This window comes from Callorhinchus milii, unplaced genomic scaffold (genome assembly GCF_018977255.1).
Source record: "Callorhinchus milii isolate IMCB2004 unplaced genomic scaffold, IMCB_Cmil_1.0 Scaffold14, whole genome shotgun sequence".
NCBI lineage: Eukaryota > Metazoa > Chordata > Chondrichthyes > Chimaeriformes > Callorhinchidae > Callorhinchus > Callorhinchus milii.
The window spans coordinates 15,955,301-15,982,495 of NW_024704755.1; the positions used below are offsets into that span (position 1 = coordinate 15,955,301).

Here is a 27,195-nt window from a genome sequence, read left to right on the forward strand (position 1 = left end):
CTGCATTTATTTACATATTTATACATATGCCTAACTGAGCACTCCCTGATAACTCACCGTTGAGTTTACTGTCACTCCACACAGAGCAGTGGTTGTGCCAGTCTGTATGACTCAGTAAATACTGGTATGGGGAGTAGGAAGGGCACAGACAAGATGTGTCTGCGTGGGTGGAGAATTATAGGGGCTATATTCAAAGCAAGCATTATTTATTTTAGATTATTGATTTGTGATTGTTTTTCTACCAGAGGAATCAATCTATTAGAATTTATGGTGCTGCATCATACAGAATATGATGGGGCTATCGTTTTCTCTTCAAAGCTGTCAAGGCCAGGACACTGGACTCATTGAATAAAACTGCTTGATACTGTGGGTGGAAGGCTGAGATCTAATGGGCGTCTTCATCCAAACCAATTTTCTACCCTGCTGCTTCTTCCTTTCTCTCTCTCTCCCCTCTTTCTCTCATTTTCTCTCTCTGTAGCCTGGAAATATTTCTGCAAATATATCAACTGAGAATAATTGATTTTGTTTCAAGTTTATTCCCTAAATTGTTCAGAACAAATACAGGGCGAAAGTGAACATTTGGGAACATTCCAAAGTACAATGAATGCACTTTAATCTGACTGTATAAAGCTGCTACAAAGTGTAATGTTGCACATCTGAAAGGTCACAATGCATTGATTTTTTTATGGTTTTATGAAGGATCAGATTTATCGGTAACTAAGTTTCATCAGTCTGCAGTTACAATGCAGATAATTATAATTACATTGATGTAAGGCTAATTTCGTTTAGGTTATTTTCAGTAGGTGAGCTGGAAAAAAAACATGTGGCAACCTTGTAAACCTGAAATATCCAGCTCGAGTAATTCCAGTTTTGTACTTGGAATATACCTGATCCAAGCTGCACCAAACACCTCCACTCGATCCCATTGGACCAATTTCAATACAATATTTTTGAGGGTCAGACAAATGTCTGACACCCGCAGAAAACAATCAACACGCTAAAGAGTATTCAAACCAGACAGAGTTCCATGTATGCCACCAACACACCGAAATTTCCACGGAATGCACATTCTCACTCCCTGTTTACCTAGTTTTGGAGACTATTAGAACATCTTAGCAAGAGCTAAAGCTTGGGGACCCCTTAGTGTGTGTTGGAGCACTGTTGGAGTTTCACCATTGAAAGCAATGTTAGGGAAGCTTTCTGCTATTGTCCATCTTGAAGCTGCTTCTTTGGCAATACATTTATATGGTTTACAGAAGACTTGAAAAGATTAGGATTTTGGCATGAATAATTAATTACTTGGTCTACTCTAAATATGTATTGAACTCATCATTTATTTATGAAGTTTTAGTAGACTTTTTTTTCTTAAGTTGCTTGTGGTTTGAGGTATCTTTGTTTATTTTCCTTTGTTTTCTAATGTTTTATTAGAAGTGGTTTAGTTAATAGAAAGAAAATTCTATACATTATTTTTTAAAATGTATTTTTTTTCCAATTCATCACCCTAAAGCACAACATTCCACCCTCTGACTCCAACTTCCTGGCAACCGGAAGACTCACTCTCTGGTGGCTTGGCAATCTTTGCTCTTATCAAGTAGTCACAGACTTAGGGCTGAGCCAAACAAACTATTATATTACACCTTTGTCACCATTTCTGTGTGAGAGCCTAGCTAGGAAAGTTCAGCAGACTATTTGAAGGCAGTAGAGTTTTGCAGCTCAGCTGACTCTAGGTACACTGTTGAGCAGTCACTCGATATTCCCTTGAGTTTAGAAGGTTGAGGGGTGATCTAATTGAGGTGTTTAAAACAATGAAGGGATTCAGTAGAGTAGACACAGAGAAACTATTTCCTCGGGTGGGGGAATCCAGAACAAGGGGGCAACATCTTACAATTAGAACTAGGCCATTTAGGAGGGAAATCAGGAAGCACTTTTTTCACACAAAGCATTGTGGAAATCTGGAATTCTCTCCCCCAAAAGGCTGTGGACGCTGAATCCATTCAAATTTTTAAGACTGAGGTGGATAGATTTTTGTTTGGTAACGGTATAAGGGATATGAAGCAAAGGTGGGTAAATGGAGTGGAGGTACAGGTAAGCCCTGATCTAATAGTATGGTGGAACAGACTAGAGGGGCTAAATTGCCTTCTCCTGTTCCTATGAAAGTGATCTGTAGTGGGAATCTTAGCTGATTTTCCCCCCTTCATGACCTAAGGAAGCACTGAGATCAATGTCATGCCCAACAACTCTCCAGACTATGATCAATCAATACCACATAGATCAGATATGGGATATTCCTGTGACAAAAGGTTATCCGTGGCACACCAAGCCCACATTTTTAAATTCACACTTGAACACTTGCTATGCACGGAGATTATAACACAACTAAAAAAATTCTATTGCTGAATCTTACATCTTTGCTGAAGACATTAATCTATTTGATATCATGCAGTCTAAAAACAGAATTCAGACAAAATACACTGATTCTATTATATAAGTCAACGTTTTTCAGTAAGATGTAGGTAATTCAAATCGCTGCATTTTAATCTCTATTTCCCAGTGATAATTCCCTCGGAAAGACGAGGTTAACATTGCATCTGGTCCACTGTATCTCATCAATTGTTTGACAATAAACCTGCTGATCAAATGGCACAAGTAGCGACTTAACGGCTAGGATGTGATCCTGAAATCTATTTCCATCCACAGGCGTTTGCTGGGCAGTAAAGATCCTGCCAGCCTAATGGCTGAATGACATCAGCACCGCTAAGTGCTGAATGAGGCATTGCAAAGCCTTTGGTGTAACAGGAGCCGAGCTCCACATCTGCTGCAACCAGGTCACGGCTTTTATCTGCCCGTGAAATGGGGTATATTTAATCCATCAAATAGCGCAGGGAGCTATTCTTTACATGCAGCCTTAAACCCAATCTCTTCTGGTTTAGGAGGAATAAAGCAGACTTTTGAGACAACATATACAGTCAATTCACTTTACAGTTTCATTCTGTGAAGCGCTTTGGGACATCTCAACGATGTGATAAGGCACTGTATCAAATGCAAGGATTATTATTATTAACCAGTTGAGCAAATTATTAGGTCAAAGAAATGCTAGAATAAAACAAAGTTTTGCTGTCTGAAAAGAAACGAGTTGATATAAGTCACTTTGTGCACAATAACAAGCTTTGTGTTCCAGGAGTTGAGGCCCTATCCTGGTAGAGCAGGGTAAATCCTGGAGACACACCATCTTCTCTTTGACCGAGCCTTCGGCTCGACTCTCTACCCCCTACTTGCTCCCTCCCTTCCCTCCCCTCACCCTGACCATTTCCCCACTGCTCGGGTCGTCCTCCCGACGTGAAAGGCACTCCATAAATGGAATCTTGTTGTTCTTGTTGTTCATCACAGTCCTCCCTTCTCCAGCACTCCCTGAAGGATCTGATGTGACTGCTGTCTTTCAGGTGAAATTAAATGAAGAATACTCAACATTCTTCATTTTGTGCCAATGAATCATTGAGTTAATTTCCCGAGCCTAGCACATCCTGGCAATTCCAAAGATCGCCCCACTGGGTACAACAAAATGGGGCATTGCATCTTCTCATTCATCTCTCCTTACAGTAAAAAAAACAACTTTCCAATTTTGAAGGTTCGGAGTTAAGTCTTCAAGCCTCAAATCCTCACAGGGAAAGATTGACGTATGCTGGCCTTTATTTAGGAAGCAACAGTGTTTGTGTATAAACAGCTTGGCTCTGCTGTCTGCCTATTTATTCATCGTCTATTCACAGTGGTCCTAGAGATCTGTGATTCCACAGCCTTTGGCAAGGTCCACTGTTGCCTTGGGACATCTGCCCGACGTAAAAGGCGCTCCACAAATGTAATTTGTGGTTGTTGTTCCACGTCTGTACCACAGGAGATATAAACTTGGCCCATTATTAACTGATAGCCATCAGGTTCTTCAAGAGTGATTGCAATTGTATTAGACAAGTGAAAGCTTGGACAACTGAAAGTCTGAGAAGCTAAAGAGTTGGTGACACAAAGGCGTAATGGGTGTGACCTCTGACCTTTCACTGGACGCTACCCCATGACGGACCTGCGCACAGCAAACTCTGAGCCCCAGTAGGGGCAATGAACCTCATGACATCTTTTGGGAGGAAGCCTGAGGGGATGACCATGTCAGACCCCTGTGGATCTTCACCAGACAAGGACCAAGGTGGCTTTACAATTCCTGGTTGATGCAAACAACTCGCTTGGCCATTGAAAAGGTTTAGCTGGGGGTTTGCATTGGTTACTTTGATGGATGGCAGGTTCAGAGCAGGAGGATGGATATATGATCGGCTGCTGTTTTCAACTGGTCTGGTCAACCGCATGCTGGACTGAGACATGAAATATGTAGAATTAGGAATGTAATCTGAGGCATTGATCTGCAGGTGTGTGTCCGAGAGGTTGGAGACTTGAGGTGACTGGTAGCAGAAGGTTGCTTCTGTTTTTGGAGGCCAAACAGGTGACAGAACTTGTTGTCCAAAGAACCTATACCTGAGCTCACCCAACCTGTGCTGAGGCTTGAACGAGACTCACCAATTTGCTTCCCACCACTCTCCAATGGAAACGAGGGGTCCTCAGTGTAGGAGCTCAGGCTTTCTGTGGATGAATTGAAGGATGACATTGGACACTCAATCACAGAGAGAATGTCACTGGGAAAAGAATCGTCACCATTCAAAGTGGCAAAATTCACATGTTTTGTCTGTTCATCTTGAGGAATTGCTTCCAAATCCTTTTGAGTCACTCCATAGTCATTCAGCATCTCCAAAACAACAGCGTCCAAGCCCAATGCAGTGTCAAGGGTATTGGTGGCCACATAAGCTTCCCCGTAATTCCCTGCATCAATTGGTCTGATAACTCCTTTAGCTACTCCTCTGTTGCACGGTGCAGCTGGGAATTCCTCTCCATGTGGGAGCTCCAGCAGTTCTGAAGTTCTCAAAATGTCCGTGACTTCATCCAGGATTTTCTCCTCCATGGAATGTAGGGTGCATTCTTCTTGGAATTGTCCCTGTTCAGTTTTAATGTCTTGGCCCCGACTGTGGCTGAGATGGGCTTGAGGAGGAACGACACTGGGGGTCGCATACAGTGAGGCTGCCTTGGGCCACGCAAACACACCACATTGCTTCAGCCTTCTCTGCAGCTGTACTTCTCCTTCTGCTTCTCTGCAACACAAGACGAGATGGGCAGATTGAGAGTGGGCTCAGTTGCTCCACTCTTACATAGATTTCTTAACAAAAAATGTGTAATTATCAAAATTCTAAACCATTAGAAATTCTCAGTAGTTTCATATTTCTTATTCAAGAATTTGATTGTGAAATACAGTAAATTCAAACTGTCTGAATCTTACAGAGAAGCAATAGTTATATTTCAGAGTAACATACAAGCACTTGAAGACATGACAAGGCGCTGCACCAAATACCAAGTTTAAGAGAAGCTTCGCCTTTTCCTGGAATCCAATTCATTTACCTGGATAGTGCACAACCCCCACCTCCTCTCCCGGTCACTTTCCCCTCACCCCGTACACACACGTGCCTGCGGAGCTTACGTTAAAGGGTGTTGGTCGGAGATGATGCAGTCCGGCTTGCTGTTCTTGTACACAATCCTGGCGAGAGCCTGTATCCACTGATAGCGGCCATCCCTGCAGAGGATCCTGAAGGTGATCATGCCGCTCTCCCCAGTTTTGATCACTGACAGCAGAGGAGCAGAGAGAACAGTCGGGAACAATATCACAACACATGCGTTTTCCCCCAAACATAAAGACCAGGAGAAGGCTGCAATGGGTGCCCTCCAGTACCTCACCAATTGAGAACTGCTCATGTTTGCTGTTTGACGTGATATTGTTTTCTCCCAAAAGAACATGGTGCTTCTCTACACCACTGCCTAACACAGGGAAATTCCTTACTGAATTTAAAACACGTCACATATGTTGTCCAGTTAAACCTGCAAGCCAAAGCTCCAACTGGTAGGGTGACTCTAGCTGGACAAGCAGCGGGAAGTTTACCAGGCAGTGCTTTCAACGGCAAGCTATGCAGTGGTTTTAGCCGGTTAAGCTCCAGCAGGTACCCCAACACACACTCTGAAGTCTCCAAGTTTTTGACCCCACAGGGTAAGGACTGCTCCTACACATGAGAAGAACCAAAAAAAAATCACAGCACTTACTCCTCATGTGACTCTCAGCACAGTAGATCATGTCTTCACAGTGGATGAACTGGTATCCAGAGCGCACTTGCAGCTCCGCCTCAGTCCAGCCCAGCACCAGCCGGGTTCTGTGAAGGACAAGATGATTTTACATCTAAGTTTCTGTCAGCTCAGGAAGTGCACAGAGCGCACCCCCCCACCCCCCCCCCCCCTCCCCATTGCTCAGGGTCTTCACATCACAACCACTGAAAGGGCACCAGAGTCAGTGGAGAAGAATCAGAAACCAGAATTGATTTCCCCTCTTCCTAGCTGATGTATAGTTAGGACAATGGTAACAAATCTTTGTTGCCCGGGTTAAGAGAAGCTAATTAGCACAGACCAGGAGTTTACACTCATATTGTGGGGAGCAGGGGGAAAGGGACATGCAGCAGCAATATTTGATCTAATCATGGTGCATCTCCAGTCACGAACATCTGGTGTGTCACGGAGGTGATGCAGAAACAGGAGACGACTGTTGCGTGTGGGCTCCAAACTGCCTCTGACCACAGCTCATTGACAGTCTCATCCTGCACGCAACTGCAAAATCATTCGCACGACAGCAAATTGCACGGACAGAGTAAAGTGGCATGTGGGTCTGGGGTGGGGGCGGGGGGGTGTGGTATTAAATGACAGCAGGCTAGCGTCACTCTAATAAGCCACACTGGCAGCACCAACACTGGTCATTTGCCTCCTGTACCAGCAAGAGAGAATTCAGACTGTTCAGCACTGGGGAGAAAAGGACACGGTGACAGTAAATCAATCAGCCGTTGCTACGTTGAAATTGAACTTGTAGAATCAGGTTTCTGAGTAGTTTTGGACCCTGTAACTATGTTAATCAATTATACAACACATGGCTGCCTTTTTTAACCTAAAAAACTGCTTGTCACTGCTCATTTAACAGTAAGTACTTTTGCAATGTTGCGATGGGTGTGATAAGGCACTGTGAAAATGCTTCTTCTAGTTTTTTTTAAGGATAAGGCTAGGCTATATTTTGGTTTTGGGGGCAAGTTATTTTCACTGGATTTAAGAAAATTAGGAAGAGCTTCTATCGTGATTATGTTGTAAATTCAGTCAAACTGCCTATCGGGTCGCTTGAGTTCAATGTCTGCCCGAGCTGAGTTCACTGCTGTTGGTCTCAGTGCTGTGCACTGGGAAGCGAGGGTGAGTGGGTCTCAATGCTACTGGGGTGGGAAGTGCAGAACTCAGCGACAGTTTCAGACGATGATTTCTAGTCTTAGACCCCTGCTGGATAATAATAATACTTGCATTTGATATAGCGCCTTAATATGTCTTTGAGACATTTCAAGGCACTTCACAGAATACACTGTGAAATACTGTAAAGACCGTATGTTTAGTGGGATGTTGAGATATGAGGACAGGATCAAGCTCAGGGCCCTGATAGGAGGTGTAGAAATTTTAAGTGGGATTGAAAAAGTAAACCAGAATTTTCTGTCCTAAAACTGACCTTCATATGCCTGAACCTGTGCGTTCTTGCTCAGTTGCCATGGGGTAAAATAACAAAAATCCTTGCATTTGATATAGTGCCTTATCACATCATTAAAACATTTCAAAACGCTTCACAGACTAAATACACTGTAAAGGGAAGTGAATGTATATTTTGTGGGAGAAACGAGGCAGCCAATTACACACATCAGTGTGTAAAAGCATCCATTAAGATGCACACACACACACACAGTAAATACACAGAAAGGTCTAACTCTTTTTGCCAGGAACTGTTGAGAGCAGTCAGTAATGAGTTCTGTAAAGGTCTTCCATTAATCATCTTCTCATTCTGAGAATGTTTTCCTTCTCCACGCCCAGCTGGCTCGAACTAAAGCACCCTCAAGAGTGTATCCAGGGAACTGCAGGCTGCAAGATACCCTGCTGACCAAGTGCACCTATGAGCAATGGTACTTTGGGCAAGGTTTCCGAGGGTGTTGGGGGGAGGGGAAGGAGTTAAATGTCCAAGACATGTGAAAAGTGGATAAAAAGGTAATTTGATTGAATATTATGTTTCGGTAGAAAGATTCAACTCTAAGAGAGCCAGACTCTGCTCGCTAACTGGTGAGGGATGCAGATTTGTAGCCCCCAGACTGTGTGAATCAGGTTTATCCTGCTCGAGAAGAGGTGGGGTGGGGGGGTCTACAGTCCTCCTGTAACAGAACTGGGAAATGAATGAAGAGTGAAAAGCAGCGAGAAGTGAAGCTGCGAAAGGGTTTTCAGTCCAAAGACAACTAAAAGAGGGCTGAGACGTTTAAAGGGGCAATGTTTCTTTGGCACCGTGGCGATACACTGTGCCAAAGCAGAGCTAGTTTACATACTGTATTATTATCTGATCAGTGTAGTGATTTCCATGCTGTTAGATGGCAACATGGCACGAGGAAATGTAAATCAAGAACAGGATTTGGTCCAATTATTAATCTCTCAGATTCACACGGAGCAATGACTGATACCCATTGTCACAGGTTCAGAATCACACAACAACTACTGTAGTTGTCTTCCAGGAAGCAGCAGGACTGAAAATCCCAAAGAAAATCCCCAGAGAGGTTGAGGTGTGGGAAACAAAGCAAAAGTCCCAACTTTGGTAAAAAAACAGTCACAGCGTCTTTTTTCTGACAAATTAAGAGTTGGCTTAATAGAATACTTCCTGGTATCCATCCACACATCCTTTACAACCCTAAACCCATCAGTTATCCAGCTAGAGAAGTAGTCGATTTAAAAACTTGGAAAATGTTTATCACGATCCAGGAAGAGGGAAATTACAGACTGCAGTGTGACCGCCTGAAAATTCCCCAGTATTACACGTCATGTAATATGTGTGCATACATTTGCACGTGCATGGCCTGTGCAGTATACCTGTGTATCTATGTGCACATGAACGATGGGGGGGAAATGGGAGGTAAGTCCTGTTCGCTTCATATTGTGACAAGACAGGATAAGAAGGGCACAGGTTTAAAGTTGTAAAGGGCAATTTTAAGCCAGACACTAGGACCTGAATTACAAGAAGTGCTTCTTCACACTGAGTATAATCAACAGGTGGAATAGGGTTACCAGTAAGGATACTGAACGGTTGTTTAAGAAGCAGATTGAATTTGTAACAGGAAGGTGAAAGACCTAAGATTCCAGAAAGATGGGATCAAATGGACGAAAGCACCTTTGTCACCTAAGCCACTTTTGTCCAACAGTGGGCAAGCTATACGTAAGAGTCACTAATAAATTCCTCTTTATCTTTGTGGGCAGATGTACATTATCTCAAAGAACTATTGTGGTATATTTCATAGGGGGGAGGAGAAGAAGGGGGTATTAAATAATTTATTTAAAATAAATGATTCTGTTCATCAGTTATCAGTCATTGACTACACACGAATGAGACTGTTCGCTGTGGGCTACAAAGTATAATTCTAGAGGTTTAATGATTAATGATGAAAGTGGGCACTTTGTATCTCTCTAAAGTGATCATTCTTGTGCGAGCCTAAAACAGAGAGTCAGGAGGTTGTTTGACCATTGAGGAGTTTGAGGGACATCAAAACGAGGTCCAATCTTCCAGACATCCAGGACCCAAGTTCATTCCATTTGGAAAGGGGGCTACGGATACCTATCAGGAGCAGAGACCTGGTCATTGTCAGCCCTCCCTATCTAGAAGATCAGCAGCCAGATGATCTTCCAGATACAATACGGTTGATGGGCAATTTTGCCTTCAGCCACATAATGTGGGGAGAATCGGCTGTACTGTATATCTGAGAAGAGCTCCAGCATTAACGTGTGTTGTTGGGCCAATGCCAAAGGAGTAGGAACTCCCACATTTGTCTAACTTCACTAATGTCAGCCTTTCCTCAGTGTTAAAGACTGTTAGGGAATGTTCACAGCTCCATAGTTAACACAACACACCACAATTCACTGTCAGTCACCTTCCAAAAATGCGCAAGAGCATGAAATGTCCCGCATACTGCATGAAAGTCACTTAAGTAGAGCACCAGAACCATTGCCTACACCTGTGCACAGAAAGAACTGAGGTTCACTGTCTTGACTGACGCTCCAGTGCAGTGCTGGGGGAGTGTCAGAGGTGCTGTGCTTCAGATGAGACATTAACCACCTGCCTGTCCAGGTGGGTGTTAAAGATCCCATGACACTATTAAAAGAGAAAAGAGTTTCTCCCAGTATCCTAACCAACAATCCTCCAGAAAATTGGTCATTCACTTCATGGCTGTTTGTGGGGCATTGCTGTGTGCTGATTGACTGCCACATTCACCTATAACTACAGTCACTATACTTTACAGTAATTACTGTAAAGCACATTGAGCCATTTCAATGTCAGATTCTATATCAAAGACTATTTTATTGGTCCTATTATCAAAGGTTTTCATTCAGATATATACTTGGTGTGGTCACAGCAGTGCAGGAAGGAGGAGGCACACATACATCACTTTGGAAACAAGAGTCTAAATGTATGAGCACAAAAAAATCCAAATTTATATTTTTTGAGTTGTCACAAGGTAAATTTCACATTTCGAATACTCTCCGGCTTTCAGCGCCTTGGGACGCCCTCCCGATGTGAAAGGCACTATACAAATGTAATATTGCTGTTGTTGCTGCAGTACAGTTGTAGATAAGAAAACATTGGCTTTCCTTACTGTGTGTGGATGCAAAAACTGGCTTGAAGACTTCAAAGAGACTAATCGACTAATGGTTTCAAATTACACAACATAGAATTCAAAGCAAGAAAGTTAGATTCAAACTGAGAGCAGCTTGAGTGAGAGTCAGTGATTACAATGTACCAAGCTCACAGGGATACAATCAATTCACTCTGTAAAGGCGCTGGAGCCTTGCAATCACTACAACTGGTGGTGTACTTAGCAGTCTGTTTCTGGAAATAACATCAGAACAGTACAATGCCGCACAATGCTAGAACAACAGTGAATATAGGTCAAACAATAGCACAAACCATGAGTTGATCTGAACTATTGAATGAAGAATTAGGAAGTACTTTAGTTTTCAAAAAACACAACACAATCATTGGCTTCAAGTCTTCAGGAGAAGGAAATATAGAACAGGTAATTCGGACGAGGACCAATTGGGGTTTGGATGACATTATATTTGCCAGAAAGAATATTGCATCATTGGTGAATCAAAGCTCCAAGGCTTAATAAATTTGGATAGAATAAAGTCACTCCACAGCTGTTTATGGGCCATTGCCGTGCGCAACCAACCACTGTGTTTCACCCACAAATACACAGCCAATCCACTTTACAGAATATTCTGTGAAGCGCTTTGAGATGTCCAGAACATATAAGGTGCTATATCATATGCAAGGATTCTTATTATCATGGAAACCTGAGCAGGTCGTGGAGAACAGACGGCCAGTGAGTACTTTCAAATCTTCATCATGTTTGTTCTACAAAGTATGTAGTAGGTCTTTTATCAAAGACTTTCTGTAGGTACAGTGAGCAATCAAAGCCCATTATTAGATTGCACTGAAATTCTCCTTGTCTTACCCTGCAAGGCCATTTCATCCTAAAATTTAAGATCATGCAGAATTGTCTCAAACTCAGTCTTAATTTGAAAGCTTGGTTTTCCATACACGGCTTTTAAAGAAAACCGGATTCAAAATTGACAACAAGTGTTTGGTGCATTTCTAGGGCGATCTTACATTTTAAAACAAAATGAAGAATATCCACGCTCACGTTCTACGCTTGCTCCAGCAGAAAGCCAGCACAGCACGCACACGCACACATAACCAGCCTCTTTCCGTGCTGATTTCCACGATGCCACATTGCACCTTCAAACAAAAGCTGCTAGAAGATTTATGACGGGGAGGATAGAAACCGGAGCTGAAAGTGAAAGCAAGAGTGGAGCCAAACTCACTTTGTGTCGCACGACAGAGGTGTGAAATCAAGTTTGTGTTTGGTCCTGAAGATGAGGGTTCTCTCTTGGACCTCGACAATGGACGGCAGCTGAACAGGGACAGCGATGGTGAACAGGGCCAGAGGGGACGGCAGGGAGACACCCAGCTCCGAACTCTTGTTCTGTCCGTGCAGGAATTTCAGCTTTCCATGGAAATGCAATGCCTGATGGTATTAAAAACAACAGTTACAGGTTGCACGTCACAAGAAGCAGCTTGCACATTTATAGCAAGTAATTATCCAACCCATCCCTGCCCAAGTGCAGTTACTGGTTTTCCCAAGGCACTCGACAGTCTGTGTTTCAGACCCAAGCTGGGGGTTGGGATTGGGGAGGGTGGAGGGCAGGGGGGAAAGGAGGGTGATCAAAAACACGGTCGAAGAGAAAGGTCTTGAAGGAGGTAAGGGAGGCAGCGAGGTGGAGGGTCTGCGGGATTGAGTTCCAGAGGGTGGGGGCATAGTGGCTGAAGGCCCATCTGCCACTGGTATGGTCGGTGAGGTGGGGGACGCGAAGCAGGCCGGAGCCCGGTGAGTGGAGAGAGTGAGCAGGTTGGGACGTCCTCCGATGTGAAAGGCGCTACACAAATGTAATTTTGTTGTTGATGGTTTTGTTTGCAAACACAGCAACAATTTACACCAGAAAGTCCTGCAGACATCCTTGAGGTGAACTAACGAGTAGTCTTGGCAGGAACATTGGAAAAATTCCCTTCTCTCTTTACATTGTTTTACGGGCAGACAGAAACTCAGTTTAATGGCTCATTCAAAGAATGACACCTTCCAACAGGGTAAGCGCTCTCCCAGTACTACACTAGACATTAGACAAGACTCGGAGCTCAAAGTGACATGGAACTCATAATCTTTTTAACCCAGAGGCAAAAGTGATACCAACTGAGCCAGGCTACCACAAGAGAAAGGTTGAACATATTTTCTCTTTATCCGAACATTATAATCCAGTACAAGAGGGATGTTGCACGATTGAGAAGATACAGTGGACTGGATTATGAGGAGCAATTAAGTAAACTGGGTACGTTCACACTCGAAAAGAAGTTGAGTGGCGACATGATACTTATTTTTTAAATTCTGAAGGGCCTGGATAATGACCATGACAAGCTGTTTCAGCTTATCCAGAACAGTGAAACCAGAGGACAAGGCCTGTGCTTCAATGGGGGTTAAGTTTAAAACTAACTTTCAGAAACATTATTTCAGTGAGAGTGGTAAATCTAGGGAACAGGCTCCCTAGGGAGATGGTGGAAGCAGACATTGTCATTTATTCAAATGCAAATTAAATGATTTTTCAGAAAATATTGTCAGATACAGCATAGGAGTAACTTGAAACATGTAGTTTGCTTGGGAGAAACAGGTAACTTTGGAACATTGGTTTCCAAAACATTTCCACCACTGGTTGGCTTTCCTCACCTCATGCCTGAGTCTGTTGTTGCCTAATCGATAGATTGATTGCCATGATCAGTCAACATCTCCATTATTATTGATGCATGTGACTACCAGGATGTAGAAGGTGAACTAGATGGACCTTGGTATTTTTTCATCTGACAAATTATACGTTTCTATGTTCCAATTGGGACGAGCCTAGGTCTTGTGAAAATACAACTTTGCCTCCTTGCTTTTGTATCTTCCGCTTTGGGATTGAAAAACATGCACCTTTTAACATGAAACCAGTGGAAACGTTGATAAAATAAACCAGCAGATACAGTACCAGAAATCCTGAGGTATTGTTGAGCAGACAGCGGAAGCGACAGACGAAACTGCGGTCCAGAAACTCGGAGTTATCCGGTGGAAGTTGATTGGGTTCGTACAAAGTTGGCGGTTGATTTGAATTACCTGCACCTACAAGCAATGCATGAAGACGTTAAAATATTAGCAGAGCAACAATATTGAGGGCTGCTGTACAATCGTCTAAAATGGTAATTGTACACATGGACATTCAATGAGCACAATTCTTGCTGAAACTACACCTGACCTCGGTAAGAAATCCCCTCCATGTTTGTAGGACATCACTGTGTATTTTGCCTACAAAATACATAGTCACTACACTTTACAGTATATCCTGTGAAGCACTTTGAAACATAATCCTGATGAGCATGGAGATTCATCAAAAACAAGGATTATTTATTTATTATGATAAATTGATCATTCCATTCATCGCCATTTGTGGGTCACTGCTGTGCACAAATTGGCTGTTTCATTTCTCTACAAATACCCAGTCACTGCGCTTGACAGCAAGTCACTGTGAAGCCCTTGAAGATGTTTCGAGATATTGTGTCAAACGTGAGGATTATTTTAAAAGACAACAGAAAACAACAAGAAATGGTTTTAATGCCAATGACCTGACTTTGCAATTGAGTGTCTGCCCATTAGTTTTCCTGTGATATGCTTCCTCGCACAGCCAACTCTTCACCAAATCCATACACATTAGAGAATTTGTGAGCCTGCTAGTGAGTCACTTTCTCATGGGAGGGCATTCATCTCATTAACTCTGCAAGCCAAAGTCCCAATGGGAAGCGGGAAGCAGCTTGACAGATGTCAACACTGAATAACCCAGAAGTCGTTAGGAACACTCAGCAGGTCAGGCAGCATCTATGGAGAAAGGAAAGTGAGTCAATGTTTCGGGTCCACGACTCTTTGAAGGGTACACTTTCCTTTCCATTCTCCATAGTTGCTGCCTGACCTGCTGAGTGTTCCCAGGGACTTCGGTTTTTGTTTCAGATTTCCAGCATCTGCAGTATTTTGCGTTTTGTTTGCTGAATAACCCATGCTATGGTATGAATCAGAGCATTGGTTCCTGTTCATGGGAGCTGAGACTTCAGACCTGCTGCAGGACTGGTTTCATTCTGAACTTTATGGAGATTAGCCCCAGACATAGCTGTAAGATGTGAAATGCCATTACTTAAAGAATGCAATGTCATACCAGGAGCAGTCAGAATTTAAAGCTGGCTGCTCCTGGTATGATGCCTGGTATAAATTTAAAGCCCAAGTCCTTCAAATGCAGACAAAAATACAATCTACAAGCTCCAAGCTCACAGATTGCTTGTTGCTCTGAAAACACAGAGGTCAACAGTGGCTCCGTCTCCATTTGCTCACACAATCCATTTGGGAGCAAGTTGAGAAAAACAAGTCAAGCATGTTTCGTGCATTGGCAAAAACTGCCTGAAGATCAAAAGGTAAATAGTAGCAGGGTCACTAAAAAGTCACTGGTACATTTGGGAGAGACTAACTCGTGTCCAGGCACATTAGCTTTCATCTCATCTGTGTTCTCAATGAGAGATTAGGTACAATCCCTGCTTTGTCAAAGCATGTATTAAAGGGAACAAAGCAAATCCAGGCAATTTAAGTTTCAATGAATCAGCTAATGTTCAAATTGCCTACAACAAAAGCCTCCCTTTGTCTGCACCCTGAGGTTCTGCAGTGCAGTTTAGGCTGAGAGTTCAGAGGACAGGATAGACCACACTTTTCAAATCACAGTTCCAGTTTTAATAATGTTTACATTTAATATATTTCCATATCAAGTCATCGAAACACCTCAAAGCACCTCACAGATTTTTCTGTAAAGTGCATCGATTGTTTGTACGCAGCCAATTTACACACAGCATTGTCCCACAAACAGCCATGAAGAGAATGACCAATTTTATCAGGGAGATTGTTGGTCAGGCACCGGAAGAAACTACTTTCCCTTTTCGATTAGCGCTATTGGATCTTCAACATTCACCTGAACACGCAGGTGTGATCTCACTTTAATAGCTCATTTCAATTAAAATCTTAAGTAATATCAATAGCTCTTCAAGTTATTGACCAGAAGATCTATTACCAACCCTAAACCAGCCTTTCCTGTCTCTACAGGTGACAGCTTGGTAGTACCATTGCCTCAGGGTCAGAAGATTGTGGGTTTTGGGTTTAATCAGGTTTAATCCCACATCAGGACTTTGAACTCGGTGGGAATGACTACACCTTGGATTGAAAACACTGCCAGATATCTGTGAAGAGGGTGCCATAAAATGGACAGTGTCTTCCCTACCTGTTGGTCCAGGTTTAGTTGGAGGTGGATTAAACGCCCAGTGGAGTTGACGGCGAAAGTCCTCACGATCTTCCACATGGATCAGCTCAAACACTCTCTGATTAACCACGTCCGACTGAAACAAAACAAATGCCATTTTCATTCACCAGAAAGAAATGCAACATGCAAAGTAGAAACATGTCTCAGGAGGAATGATTTATATGTCGCAGCTACACAGAGAATGCATCTCAGTCCAAGGTATCTAGTGTTGGAGTTGACCTACAACAATATACAATGACAAATTGCATCTATGTAGTGCCCTTCCCAAAGGGAAGTATCTCAGAGCCCTGAGCGGTATAGACAAGATGCTTTGGATTGACTCCCACAAGAGCAACAGTTTCCTTATTGGAGACAAAGATTCGGCACTCACCTGTTGGAAGCCCAGGTAGTTTTTAATGGTGTATGAAGCGTAGAAGACCAGCCCATCTGTAGTTATGATCATCACAAAGCCATTCAGGGCCTGCAGAAAAAGAGTGAATCAATGAAGTGTAGAATTCCCAAAAGGTCATCCAACTGTGTTCACTTTAGGCAAGTCCCCTAAAGTGCAAGAAGAACCAGCAGGATACCCTTCCGTAGAGCATTACTAGTCTCTGGTTAGACCATCTCAACTTCTTTCCGTTTTGGTAATCTCGGTCTGTAGCTTGGAATTGGACATCTCTACTAAAACAGCACCCTACTCACACTTTAGTACCTCCTTCTAGATGAAGGTACAGAGACTAGAAGAGCCCTATGTGTGGATGTTCACTCCCCTTTATTACTGGGTGGACAAACATGACCAGGCCAAAGTAAACTCACTGAAAAGTGGTCACAAGACAGCAATGGCCATGTGCTGATAGTGGACACTTAATGGTTCAACATTCCAAAATAACTCAATGCATGACACCATTACAATGGCTGAATCAAAGGCTGAAGAGACCCAAGCTTACCCGCAACAGAAGGTCTCCCTCAGGTACGTCTGGAGACTGGCCAGGGGCTGGTGCCGGTGCCAGGCTTGTGGTGGAGTCCAGATGCCCATTGTTAACAGAGGTCGCTGGCGTTCTGGCCGGATTCGGTAGAGAAACTGCAAAGAGAAGCAGGAAAAAAAGATACTTAACAGAGAGACAGTAGCTTCATCCTACCCAGGGAGCCTGGCCAGCGCCAGCTCAACTTCAAACATCCTGTTCAGGTGGATGATAAAGATCCCATGGCATTACTTGAGGAGAAGGGAGTTTCTCCTGGTGTCCTGGCTGACAAATCCTGAGATAAAATTGGTCATGTCACTCACGTCATGGCTGTTTATGGCATGGGGTATGGCAGAGGGAGTTAAAATTTTAGCCAGCATTAACCTCGCTCACACAGATTTTAATTATAAAATACATTATACAGCACATTTCACGTTGGGAGGACATCTCAAGGAGCTTTACACTGCTGGGTGGGCACTCAAAGAGGGAGGTGGGAGCTGAAGAGGGTGGGAGGGGAAAGACGATTGAAAGCGTGGTCTGATCGATAAGAGGCAAACCTTATGGCGGTTTTGAACTGGGATTATTATATCGTATTGCTGACCAGAAAATACCTTCCAACCATTCTCACGAGAATCCTCAGATATAATCAAATTCTTAGACAATATGTCAGCAGTTCTGAACTATAAAGCCTGCGAGCTTCACAATAATTCTGCGAGCTTCTCAGAATGATTGTGCAATCAGACCACGAATGCCTGCCAGGTGAGTCAGAACAGATGTAGATAGCGTGACAAAGAGAGCTGTTTGAACCTAGTTATCAAAGTCTCCTAAGCTCTTTCAGAATGCATGAGGACAGCAGCTAAACCAAGCTCAGGGCAATTCAGAGGCCAGTTATGCGATGCACGCAGCTCAAATGATAATATTTCTTATTGTACAATAGCAATATAGGAACAGGGGCCTTTCAACCCATCAAACCCACTCCATCACAGACCATTCCATGGTCCGCCTACTACAACCTTCCGCCAAATCTTCTCTCCATATCCCTTCAACCGGTCTGTAGCACTCTTTTCTCTGCGTCTGGAGGCTGCAGATTGAGTGAGGACAGGATCAGACTCGGTTTTGATCCCCTCCACAGTTGAATGTCGTGCCAAAATCCATTAACAGGGCTCCAAAGGAATAGGTGCCACTTGGATCAGATACAGTGGAGGTGGAGGGTGCCTGCACGATGTGTCACCCGAGTCAGAAGGCTGTGGGTTCATGCCCTACATTGGGACACACTTTAAGATGACACTCCAATGCAGTGCTGGGACTGCAATGTTGGAGGGTTAATGCTTCGGATGAGACATTTAAACCGTGGTCCCGTCTGCCTGTTGAGGTGGATGTCAAAGATCCCATGGCATTACTTGAAAAGAGAAGGGAGTTTGACCCAGTGTCCTAACCGACAATTCTCCAAATAAATTTGATCACTCACTCCATGGCTGTTTGTGGGACATTGCTGTGTGCAACTGGCTGCAGTATTTGCCCCATAAAATCCACAGTCAAGCCACTTTACAGTATACTCTCTAAAGGGTTTTGAGAGATAGACAACATGATAAGACGCTATATCAAATCAAGGATGGTTAAGCACGAGTCAGAATTAGCAAAATCACATAGAAAGGCACACATACGTATTTATATATTATATATATATACACAAAATTTATACATACTAGTTCAGCCCAATTAGCCTCCAACAGTTTATACTCCACACAAGACTCCACTCCTCCTAATCCCCTCTCACATAGACGGATGAGATGGATTTAATACAAACCCATTAGTATAACATAAGAACATAAGAATTAGGAGCAGGAGTAGGCCATTCGGTCCCTCGAGCTGCCCCGCCATTCGATAAGGTCATGGCTGATCTTCAGACCGCACTCTAATTACCTGCCCTATTCCCATATCCCCTAATCCCTCTGTTTTTTAAAAATCTATCAGTCTCAGCCTTGAAGATGTTCAAGGACTGACATCTACAGCCTTCTGGGGGAGTGAATTCCATAAGTTCACTACCCTCTGAGTGAAGAAATGTTTCCTCAACTCTGTTCTAAAAGGCTGACCCTTAATTTTCAGACTGTGATCCCCGGTTATAGATTCTCCTACCGGAGAAACAGACCCTCAGTGTCTACTTTATCAGCCCTTTAAGAATCTTATATGTTTCAATAAGATCTCCCCTAATTCTTCTGTACTCTAGAGAATATAGCCCCAGTTTATTCAGCCTATCCTCATAGGTCAGTCCCCTCATCCCAGGAACTAACCTCCAATAAAGAAGTGCATGTCTGAGACAACAGATGTGAGCACCGATCTGCCTTTGTTGTACGTTACAGCAGCCCCTCCGGACTTTGCCTTCGACTCCCGTGCCAGGTAGATATTCAGGCTCCGGTTGCAGTTGTGAAGTATTGTGTCTATTCCAGTTAGTTATTAACCGGTTCCACCCCAGGCTTCTCCTGTTAGCAGATGTGGCTGTTTACTGACTCAGCTCATCCTGTCCTGAACCCACAAATGTAATCTATCTGATTTAGCATCTTTCACATCAGGAAGACAACTCAAAGCGCTTCACAGGATTTACTGTAGTGACAGTATATTTTGTAGCTGATTGTGACTTCTAAATTGATACAGAAATATCTCACAATCAGCCATGAAGTGAATGACCAATTTTGTCTGGGGCTTGCTGGCCAGGACATTGAGAGAACCTCCCCTTTTTGAGTAGTGCGTTGCGATTTTTAACATCCACCCGAGCAGGTTGACGGGATCTCGGTTTAATGTCTCATCGGAAGCACAGCATGTCCAACAATGCAGTATACCCCCAACACTGCTGAAATGTCAACTACGTGAGTTCAAAGTCCAATGCTTCAAACCACAACTTTTGACTGAGCCCGGCTGATAAATAGCAGTTAATCTGAGCAGCAACATCCAGTAAACAGTGAAATATGAGGCCAATTGAACAGAGGAGGAAATATCAGTTAGTGCAGCACCATAAAGCAGTACAAACACTGTGCAGGTGGAATCCTTGGCTTGAAAGTAGCACAATAACCATGTGGCTGTTATCTCTAAAGTTTGTGTATTCGCAATAGCCAAAGTAACACTCATTTAAGTTTTATCTCCTCATAATAACTTCCTCCAACCCAGAGAGGAAGTGGCTTCTGCAGGGCCACTTTCCCTACGATGAAAATCTCTGCCCTACGGTGGTGTGAAGGTTGAGCGATGGTAAGTGGGGCCTCGGTAGGCTCACTGGTATTGGACCAGGGCATTCCGTTTTTGAACAAATCGCCCACGAATTTTTAAAAACATCAAACAAACATCAAGTTGGATTTTTTAAGAGAGAAGCAAATATTTTACCACTTAGTTTTTACCCCAATATTGTGCACAACACCGAGCTACTCCTAAAGGCACATCGCTTTCCTGAAAGAATGCTAAAAATGAGCTTGCCACATACACCACCATTTGTAATAATCCGTGCATTTCTTCAATACCTCCATTTCTTTTTAATCAGTTTGTAGTTAAATATCGAAGACCCCTTTACATTTTACTAGTGCGAAATGTTTTTTGTTTCTAATTTTGATTTATTTAATCACTCGGTTGATAAACTCATTCCTGGTTTAAACGACTGAAGCCGTTCAGTTTGGGGTGGATCCATCTTCTGATAGAGACTAGGAGTGTAGCATTAGCTTAATAATTATTGTAATCACCCGAAGCATTAAAACGCATAAAAGGAATTTGTCAGCACATATTGTGAAGTGTAACTACTCAATTTCTTGGCAAACACAGCAGCTATTTTGCGCACAGTAAAGTCCAACGAACAGCAATGAATTTTATCTGAGGAATTGTTGGTCAGAGCATCAGTAGAAACGCCCTTCCTTTTTCAAATAGGATCATGGAATTTTTGAAGTCCACCTTTCGTGAGACCTGTATTCGGCTCACTCATATTTGTGTGCCAGGGGAAAAAAATCATTCTTTGCAAAACCTGCAACAGCATCCGATTGCTCAATTAGCAGATTCCTTTCCACAAAACATGCCTGGTTCAGAGTTGCTAACAGAGAAATGAAAGTGGCGTGCGGCTCATATCTGTACTCCTCACATGGCACCAAAACCCTGGCCGACTGCCAGCACTCAAACTGCCTCACCTATCCCTGGGCAAGAGTCAGACCCTCCCACCACATCCAGGTGATGACGCATCAACACATTCCCTTGTTAAGCGCTCGGTGCAGTCTGAATCAACTGCAGTCACGCAAGAGATAAATAAACACGTCTCTCACACGCACATGAGGCTTTTGGTTTCCTGTTACCCTCCGCATTTAAGCCTCAAGTCGGACAAATAGAAACTGAATTTTCCTACATCTCTCCCCACCATCCCCTCAAACAGTCCGAGCCAGCCACAACTTTTAGGTCCAAACCTGGGGTTCAGAGCAGAGCAGCACTGCTTGGTTGAACAGCTGTATTTCAACTACTCAGTTCAGGAAACCCACTGAATGAAGTTGGTTAACACTTCCAACTTTAAATCAAATGATCTGTCTCGATGACTGCACATGGTAGTAAGTGCAAATGTCAAGTTGCTGGCCACAGGTTGATGGGCGAGTGTAAGCTGGTGGTTACTGTCTGACAGGAAGAAATTCAGCACATTTTCACATTTTTCATTAACTATCACCAGGAATGCATCATGAAATGCTGATAATTTCCCCCTGACGCTATTTAAAAACTGCTTTATTGTTTACAGATGATTAGAGAGCCAAGAACAGTGATTGTTTCATCAATGTATTCCAATATACACATCTGGGAATGTTTGGTTTCCAAACCTGTTTAGCAATATTGGGAGCGAGTCACCTCTGATCTGAACTCTGATTTTCAAAGCTCAATGTGCAATAGTCAGACCCAGTTCTGCTTCACAACTGATTTACAATGAACTTGTGGCTAAATAAACCATTATTTGGTATTGTGGAATCCCTACTGAACCATGATTGTGGGAGCATAATGCCACAAGGACTTCAGAGGTTTAAAGAGCTCATCCAGCACCTCCCCAGGACAATGGAAGATAATTTCTCAGGCTAATAAATGTCCACATCCCAAACAAAATGGATAGCGAAAGGACATCAAGCAAGACAAAACAGGCAGCAGATGTAATATAGACCAACCGGTAGATGGCCTGCACTGAACTTTGTCAAACCTCCACTGCAGTTACTGAGTGAGCATGAAGGACAACTGATCATTCATCAAACCACCATCACTGTCTTCAGCTGAAACATGATAACTCAGCAATTCATGGATAGAGGCTAGCCCCATCCTGGTCTGTCAATGATAAGTTCTACACTGCAGCCCTCGGCTGGTAGAATGGAACAATAAAATTTTATTTTCACAGAGGAGGGCATAGATTAAATCCTCAGACAGAGATAACAATAATTATACTAATTATAATTATTATTATAGGATTAGTGACTATTTGATTGAATGCATTTACTGAAAGGAGACAAGAAAGCAGGGCGGCTGTGCCATTTCCACACAAGAGTGTCTTGCACACCTGCTCGCACACTGTCTGTGACCTGCACTGTAATCACAGCTGTTACACAAAGGACGGTCACTCCTACCTGGGATTACACAAGACATCTTCTCCCTCCACAGCCTTCAGTCAGGCAGAGGCAAGAGAGTCCCGTCAATAGTAATAATACTTGTATTTGATATAATGCCTTATCAAGTCGTTGCAAAGTCTCAAAGCGTTTCACAGAATATATTGTAAAGTGGATTGTCTGTGTGTTTTATGGTGAAACAAAATATCCACTTATTAGGGGGAAAAGATTTAAAACATCAATGAGCAATACTTTGTGATAAACAAGGCAGTCATGCAATGAGGGACCACTCGCCAAGATACACACTTATCTGACCAGTCCGCTTTGATTGTAGATTACAGAAGGCATGTGTGGAACTTCCTCAATCTTCCTTGCGAGTTTAACAACAATAATTGGGATTTTATCTAAGAGAACAAAACACTCTTTCCCTGGAACTAGAGGCAGTCTGAGTCGTGTTGTTTGTCAGGTGGAAGACACATGCAAAGGTGCAAAAGTATAATCACCATAAGTCAATTCACAATGGGATGGCGCTGTCACAAATAAATCCACTTCATTTATAATTAATTACATTTTATAAAGCGCTTTGAGAAGTTTTGCCTTAGCCACGGGACAGCACCTCCAACAATGCAGCGCAAAAATAAAAAGCTGAGGATCAACAACAACGTGTATTAACATAGCGCTTTTCATGCAGGGTAACACCTCAGAGGGCTTAACAGTGGAGGAGCCAAATGCCGAGCCCAGGGGAGAACAACAAAGACCATACCTTCAAAGAAGCTCTTGACTCGCATATAGTTGACGCACAGCCGGAGGATGGACAGCTTGTCCAGTCTGGAGATCACCTCTTCCGGAAATGGCAGCGTACCTGCCAGTCGTTCCAACTCAGCGTTCAACCGCTCCCGGTGTCGTTTGGATGCATTAGACTTGGCTCCTTCAGGAGATGAGGGCTTTCTGCCAAGCAGGAGAAAATTGGACAATGTAATTTCAGCTCTACAAACAATACAGAATTTTACAACTAAATCAATTAAAATCAAAGTGCTCCAATCAGCATGCAAATAATAACGTAGATCTATATAAACACCTAAATATGGTAGCTTGAACTGGATACATCTCTCAGAACAGCATCAGAGCATATGGGAAAAGTGGAGATTGAGATTATCAAATCATTGACAAAATAATTTTGGTTTTGCTCGGGCAGGAGAGATAATTCAACAGTAGATAATTGCACAAAGCAGTAAAGTGTTTGCATGACTATCCTTGAGGATCAAAGAGTATTGATGAGGAATTTGTCACAGGAGATATTGTGAGGATTTGGGTTAACAATAGGTGGTGTGCAGATGGATCAAATGATGGGTCTGGTTTGGATACTCATTGGTGTTTAGTGTGAGATTTGAACCCTGCTCAGCTCAACTCCTAACCTGGGTACATTGAGGGCAGAGTAACCAAATAGTGGCCATGGCATTGCAGACCAACAAGTCAGATAGACAGAACTCGACACCAGAAGAGGAAAACTTACTAAACTCCCGAATAAAGGCTCTGTGAATGGCTGTAATTGTCAATATTAATTATTACACATACCACAGCATTGCACATTTGGACCATTGATAGGGTCTATAATGTCATTAGCATTCAAAGTCCTAGGTCTTCATTATTTCCTCCTTCTAGTCTCTAAAGAGAGCTGGCAGTTTCCCGGGACAGAAATCAGGAGCTGAGACCCTGACTGATCACATTGCGACTTTACTAAAGGGAACACACAGAGAGTACTGTGCAGTGTGTTCGGCTGTTGTGACATTGAAGTTGAGCAGGTCCAAAATCGTGCCCAGTCACTGGACTCCTTTTACAAAGACTTACATTTGCTTCATGGGTCTCCTCCTCTTCCGCACTGCGTAAAGACTTGAATTGATCATGGCGTCAACACTGCGACCCTGCTTCTAGCTGAAAGGAACGCAGCCTGGGCTGTGGTCATTCACCTTAACAAACATGGAGATAAATGTTTTTAAATATTAAACATAATTGAGTCAACATTTGTAATTCAAGGAACTGTTGCCATATGGAATGGGTTGGAGTTTCCCAGCTCCCAATACAGTTCTTAATGGTGGTTAGAGAATCCTGCCATGGACTTCAAACATACAAAAGAAAAAAAAGGTTGGCCAGGACACCAGGATTTTTCAGCATTAAAGCCCTATTCCAACATAAAAGTGTAAATCCACACTTTGAGTGTTTCTTTTCCCCCTCGTTTACTATTTAGATTGTGCACCATTGTTCACCGTGTATAATATTTTCATTGTAAAATTATGCATTATATTCAGTCTGAAATAAATTTATTTGATGGTATTAGTTTGAACATCCGCAAATGTTGAAAGCTTCATTAATGGCACATGTGATGCTAAAGCCCTGCTTCTGCTTGTACAGGATCTGGAAGCAGGTTATGAAAGGAAATAACTGAGACCGCTTACAGGAACTGCTGTATTTTATGGAGTACAAAACCCAGACCTTTGTAAGGCTCATTAATTACTAATCTACTGGGAAAGAAAGTAATAATAACAATGCAGTTTGGTTCCTCATAAAAATTGTACTTGGTAATAAAATTGCATTTGTATAAAGCCTTTCAGGTCAGGAGCTGTCTCTTTCACCTGCACAATACACACTTTGCAGTAAATTCTGAGAAGCACTTTGAGAATCCTCCCAATGTAAAAGGTGCTATATCAAATGCAAGAATTATTTATATCCTTAACGTTCACTTGAGCAGCAGACAGGACTTCAGTGTAACATTTCATTAGAAGGACAGCATCTCTGACAATTGTAGCCCTCTCTCCCAGCACTGCACTGCAGTGTCAACCTAAACTACCAGTTCAAAGTCCAGACATGGATCTTGAACCTACAACTTTCTTACTCAGAGGCAAAGAGTGCAACAAACTGAGCCAGGCTGACATAAACATTTCAAAGAAATTATGTGGTCCCACGTTTTGTATTTTGACGAAAAAAGATTTGTTTTGTTTTATCGCAATGCACAATGATAACAACAAAAAAATTACATTTATAAAGCGCCTTTCACGCCGGTAGGAAGTCCCAAGGCGCTGAACAGTCAGGGATCAAGACCCAAGCATCATGGTGGGGTGGGGGGGGGGGGGGGTAGGGTTGGGATGAGGGAGGCCAGAGAGGTAGGAGGGTGGATACAACAAAACACCAGTTATGTTTTACCATCAGGAAGATTCCCCTCTTTTCCTAAAGGCAGAACTTCTCAAACATAGTCTTTACAAATGTAAAGCTGTACTTCAGATACATTATAAATGTTAATGGTATTGTGAAGGTGCAGAGAGAAGCATCAACTAAGGCACACTCCAAACATCGCTCAGTGAGTTTTCCCCATCTAATAATCTTTGCATATAGACAGGTATATTTACACCAGATGTCGTGTGCATGTCAGGTAAGAATTAACTAAATGACTTGATGCAAGAATTAACTAAACATTCAGATTGTGCAGACAACCTGCACTTGTGCAGGACACATCCAGTTCGCTCTGATAAGACTCACTGAAACACAAGATATCAGAATAAATGAGACAGACGCTCTGACTTACCTCCCAAACCCCCAGGTTATTTTCAAATGCAGAAAAAAAAATTGCTGAACTAATGTGAATGACAGCTTATCGTGTCCACGTCCATGTGCACAGGCGGCAGCAGCAGCAGCGGCAGCACTGAGGCTGTGAACCCTCCACAAAACAAATGACCGAAATAAAAGGCAAAAAAAACAACACAGAACAGTTATTGTTCAATTATTCCAACGGGAACAATTTTTTTTTAAAAAAAGTAGCTAAAACCGTGGGAGTGCAGCAGCCTCCGGCTCGTTCTTCCGCAGTTTGGCTCCTCCTCATCCCGGGAGAGCCGCACACCTGAGACAGGTGACTGCGCAAACTTGTCTTCGTTTGTTTTCTGTCCTTTAACCAAAAGTTGTGTTTGCTTCTGTCTGTCTGTCTGTCTGTCTGTCTGTCTGCCTTCCCCCTAATTGCAAACTGTTTTCTCTGGGCTGTGAGCCCTGAGCGCAGTGCAGTGCAGTGATGGGCAGTGCAGTGATGGCAGTGATGGGCAGTGATGGCAGTGATGGGCAGTGCAGTGATGGCAGTAATGGCAGTGATGGGCAGTGCAGTGATGGGCAGTGATGGCAGTGATGGGCAGTGCAGTGATGGCAGTGATGGGCAGTGCAGTGATGGCAGTGATGGGCAGTGCAGTGATGGCAGTGATGGGCAGTGCAGTGATGGCAGTGATGGGCAGTGCAGTGATGGGCAGTGCAGTGATGGCAGTGATGGGCAGTGCAGTGATGGGCAGTGCAGTGATGGCAGTGATGGGCAGTGCAGTGATGGGCAGTGCAGTGATGGCAGTGATGGGCAGTGCAGTGATGGCAGTGATGGGCAGTGCAGTGATGGCAGTGATGGGCAGTGCAGTGATGGCAGTGATGGGCAGTGCAGTGATGGCAGTGATGGGCAGTGCAGTGATGGCAGTGATGGG

At 43.2% G+C, this 27,195-nt stretch overlaps 1 protein-coding gene across 1 annotated transcript; it reads right to left on the bottom strand.

Moving 5' to 3' along the window:
- Positions 1-4,043: 4,043 nt before the first annotated feature.
- On the bottom strand, positions 4,044-26,350 carry LOC103186683 (aryl hydrocarbon receptor-like). The gene is made up of 13 exons (XM_042340425.1): positions 26,271-26,350; positions 24,542-24,660; positions 23,457-23,641; positions 17,088-17,221; positions 16,532-16,621; positions 16,123-16,237; positions 15,502-15,510; positions 13,807-13,937; positions 12,058-12,260; positions 6,178-6,284; positions 5,564-5,705; positions 4,555-5,180; positions 4,044-4,459 (listed from the first exon to the last, which is right to left on the bottom strand). Exons 2-13 carry the CDS (start codon positions 24,595-24,597, stop codon positions 4,044-4,046), a joined length of 2,214 nt encoding a protein of 737 aa, XP_042196359.1. The 5' UTR covers positions 24,598-24,660; positions 26,271-26,350.
- Positions 26,351-27,195: the final 845 nt, after the last annotated feature.

Coding starts and splice junctions, on each gene's coding strand:
- LOC103186683 (XM_042340425.1), bottom strand. CDS start 24,597: ATGATCAATTCAAGTCTTTACGCAGTGCGGAAGAGGAGGAGACCCATG. Junction 16,622..17,087: donor AGGGAGACCTTCTGTTGCGG/GTAAGCTTGGGT, acceptor CTTTTTCTGCAG/GCCCTGAATGGCTTTGTGAT. Junction 5,706..6,177: donor TGCTGAGAGTCACATGAGGA/GTAAGTGCTGTG, acceptor CTCTGCTGTCAG/TGATCAAAACTGGGGAGAGC.